Source organism: Petaurus breviceps, unplaced genomic scaffold (assembly GCF_028583685.1).
Source record: "Petaurus breviceps papuanus isolate PSGF00001 unplaced genomic scaffold, PetGlider_PUasm1.0 90692, whole genome shotgun sequence".
Lineage (NCBI taxonomy): Eukaryota > Metazoa > Chordata > Mammalia > Diprotodontia > Petauridae > Petaurus > Petaurus breviceps.
The window spans coordinates 8,389,422-8,391,449 of NW_027187313.1; the positions used below are offsets into that span (position 1 = coordinate 8,389,422).

The window sequence follows — 2,028 nt, forward strand, 5'->3', positions numbered from 1 at the left end:
TCCTTGGGCAGCTCCCCAAAGGCCTCAGAGTCTGCAGCTGGGCAAGACACCAGGGAGCACGAGTTGCTGAGGGACTGGGCCTGGGGCAGGGGGAAGTCAGGCACCTTCTCACATCGATTGTCCAGGTAGTCCCTGTAGGGCACCAAGCTGAAGACGTTGTTGATGATGGGCATGGTGAGGAGAGTGAGGTATTGCTGCTTCCTCCATGTGGGGAGCCCCAAGTGGAGCCTGGGACTGATGCTGGCAGCCAATGCCCACCCAAGGAGGAAGTGGCACTGGATTTGAGCCTCAAGAAACAATTGGCTGAGCTCTCCAAGGGGGCTCTAAGCCAGAAGTTGCCCACTGAGCCTGTACCACCCACAGATGTGGCAGAAACTAACCAGGCAGTCCAGGAGGAACAACCCAGGCCGCCTGTCCCGCCTCCCCTGGTACCCACCATGGTTGAGACTATCCCAAGGACTAGCTTCCACAATTCCGTGGCCTTCATGTTCCACAAGTTCAAGATTCTCTGGCCAGCGCCCCCACCCCTCACTGCTCCTGTCCCCTCCCCAGCCTCTGCCCCTGCCCCTTCTCCTGCCCCTGTCCCTTCTCCTACTCCTGCCCCTGCCTCTGCTCCTGCCCCTGCTCCTGCCCCTGCTGCCCCTGCTCCTGCCCCTGCCTAGACTGCCAGACTCCAGTTCCTCATCCAGCCCTTGCAGGTAACCTGCTTCAATGTGACACTTCCAGAGCCTACACCTCCCGTGCCCCCTATTGCGTCTGAGCCGGCCCCCCACTGCAAGCAAGGCCAGCAGGGGCCCAGAGACTGCTGCTACCCACGTGGGCAGCACTGAGCAGCATTTCACAGGCCTCCACATGTAGCTGTGTGATGCCATCTCTGAATTTGTGACACACACCTCATCAGAAAGGCTCCGGGAGTGGCTGGAGGAGGCTGAAGAGAGCTCATCTCTCCCATTGCCACCATCATCTTCCCCAGCCAAAGGCCAGAGCAGGCCCCGAGTGACTGAGGGGCGGGCCCGGGACACATGGTTGAGCCGTGTAGGTGTAAAGGGGCTCCTGGCCGAGCTGCTGGCCCAGCTGGAGACATTCCTCTTCACCCACAAGTGTCCCTTCCCCCATGTGGTGCATGCTGGAGCTATCTTTGTGCCCATCTACCTGGTCAAGGAAAAGCTATTTCCCCAGTTGCCGGGGTCCTCAGTGGACCACGTACTCCAGGAACACCGAGTTGAGCTACGCCCCACCACACTGTCAGAGGAGCGGGCGCTAAGAGACTGTGCCCTGGACAGCTGCACCTCCCGCATGCCTAAGCTCCTGGCCCTTCGGCAGCTCCCAGACATCTATCCAGACCTTCTGGACCTACAGTGGCGGGACTGCACCCGGAGACAGCTCGGTTCCTGTTCACAGCCTGGCGTCCATGCCTCCAACAGAACATAACAAGCAGATACCCCAAGCTAAGGCAGAAGCTGCTCCCTCAGAAGGCTCCAAGTTCGGAGAAGTCAGCCCAGTCTCAGCCAACTTGGAACCCGGGAGCTCCAAGGACAAAAAGAAGAAGAGGGGGACCCCTGGGCCATGCTCTGAGGAGTCTGGACAGCTAGGGGCCACCCCTGAGATGGAGCCTGTACCAGATGGAGCCTCAGCAGCCAAGCCCAGCACAGAAGCAGAAGACCAGGGCTCTCTTGGGCTTCCTGGCTCCCTGCTCCATGCCCGCTTCCATCGCCTGCTCCAGTCCACCTGGCAAGGTGGCCTACCACTGCCCACAGGCAGGAGAAGAGAGCTGGCACAGACCCAGCCCCCAGCCTACCCAGAGCTGGTGGGGTAGCGGAGCTGGGCACCATGTTGAAGTGCCGTGCCAGGGCAGGAGTTCCCTTCCAAGGCTGAGATTTGAAGGCTTTACGTTCTAAGACTATGCTTGCTGTAGCTCAGCTAAGATGTGAGCCTTAGGTCCAGTGCCCCCTGGATATCCCAAAGAATGAACAGGAGGGCCAGCTCTGGCTCCAAGGAAGACCTAGGGCCTGGCTCCATGCCCTGTTG

The 2,028-nt window shown here is 60.0% G+C and overlaps 1 protein-coding gene across 1 annotated transcript in view; it reads left to right on the forward strand.

Annotated features, from left to right (window-relative positions):
* The window catches only part of LOC138144249 (uncharacterized protein C15orf39 homolog), a 5,649-nt gene extending 3,833 nt beyond the window's left edge, over positions 1-1,816 (forward strand). Inside the window, 3 exon segments of the mRNA XM_069065610.1 lie at positions 22-767; positions 769-1,407; positions 1,439-1,816. Of these exon segments, the coding sequence (XP_068921711.1) occupies positions 22-767; positions 769-1,407; positions 1,439-1,816 (1,763 nt within the window).
* Positions 1,817-2,028: the final 212 nt, after the last annotated feature.